The following is a 1,332-nucleotide window of genomic DNA, read 5'->3' as shown; positions in this document are numbered from 1 at the left end:
CTGGACATCCATCTCTATATTTGCCCACGTGTGACGCGGGTATGAACGTGCGAGTGTATTTCTAAACCGAGTGTATACTCACCGCTTTTGTAGGTACGACCTGGATGAAGTATTGAATATGATGCCTTGGCACTTGATTCCTGAAGCTAGCATGCGTCGCCCCAAAAAGGGAGGAAAGGTAGTGTTACAAGTCATATATATATACCGTGCAACAAAAGTGGACAATAGTATCGAACTTCCAGACGTTTTGTGATGTTCAAACGGTCGGTGTAGCCCAGATATATATGCAGTACGCTTGTTTGGCGCCCAAAGTACCGCGTCTTCATCATAGTTGTGATGGGCGGAGCCACTTCAAGGATAGAGCTAGATGATATACGCCCACCCAGTTGTTTGCGTATTGGTTCACTAGGGCAGAAGTGGTGTCCCTTTTTGTGTTTCGATGTGCATGCAGGTTGTGCACCCGTTTTCGAAGCATCTGATTGGCCTCGTGCAACGCCTGCGAATCCTCCCACCAGGTGCAACTACCTACCATCCTGCACCGCTGAATTAATTTGGCGTCAATCCTATTTAGGACCATTGGAGATTAACTGGGATTGAATCTTATTTAGGTCAGAAAATGTCTCAAGTTGCAAGCCAATCCGTTGACCAACCTTATTTTCTTAAGTTCGGTCCCTTGTCCGATTACATCTGATTGAGAGAACCTGTAAGGTGCCGAATGCTACGGCGTTCCCTGTCTAATGCGCATCTACGAAGTTCCTCTCATTTCAGGAATCATCACCAACTTCAATCTGCTGGCAATGCCAACTACCCGACGAGTCCAAAACCTATATTCTTTCAGTCCAAAAACTAGCTTTGCAGTCCAAGAACTACCTTTGCAGTCCAAAAATTATGGTTTCAGAATATGTTGAACCGAAATTGTGTTGAATGTAGACATCACACTGTATGAATTCAATACAGGGAGGCAAAACCAATTCAAAATTTGACGATTTCGAGTACGATGACGAAGGCAGCCAGTACTCCAAAGACACGTACCGCAGTGACAACCTAAAGGCAGTTCTGTACAACAACGACCAGCTGGACTCAATCGACTATGACATGATTGCGGCTGTGGTCAAGTAAGTGACTATACTATATACTACACTGTATATGTTATTTTAGTGTATGTGTAAATTTTATGCATGTGTATGAAGCGATGTTATAACTGAAGTATTCATTCTGCAATATATATATATATATGTATATATATATATGTATATATATATATATGTATATATATATATATATATATAATAATATATATATATGTATGTATGTATATATGTGTGTGTGTAC

At 41.1% G+C, this 1,332-nt stretch overlaps 1 protein-coding gene across 1 annotated transcript; it reads left to right on the top strand.

Moving 5' to 3' along the window:
* Window positions 1-957: 957 nt before the first annotated feature.
* SARC_14658 (hypothetical protein) lies at window positions 958-1,119 on the top strand (the record flags this gene model as incomplete). The annotated part of the gene is made up of 1 exon (XM_014291208.1): window positions 958-1,119. A coding segment is annotated over one exon (162 nt), but the record flags the coding sequence as incomplete, so codon positions are not given.
* Window positions 1,120-1,332: the final 213 nt, after the last annotated feature.

Source organism: Sphaeroforma arctica (assembly GCF_001186125.1).
Source record: "Sphaeroforma arctica JP610 unplaced genomic scaffold supercont1.4918, whole genome shotgun sequence".
Lineage (NCBI taxonomy): Eukaryota > Ichthyosporea > Ichthyophonida > Sphaeroforma > Sphaeroforma arctica.
Note: the sequence above shows the minus strand (reverse complement) of the source record. Positions and strands in the feature narration are given on the sequence as shown.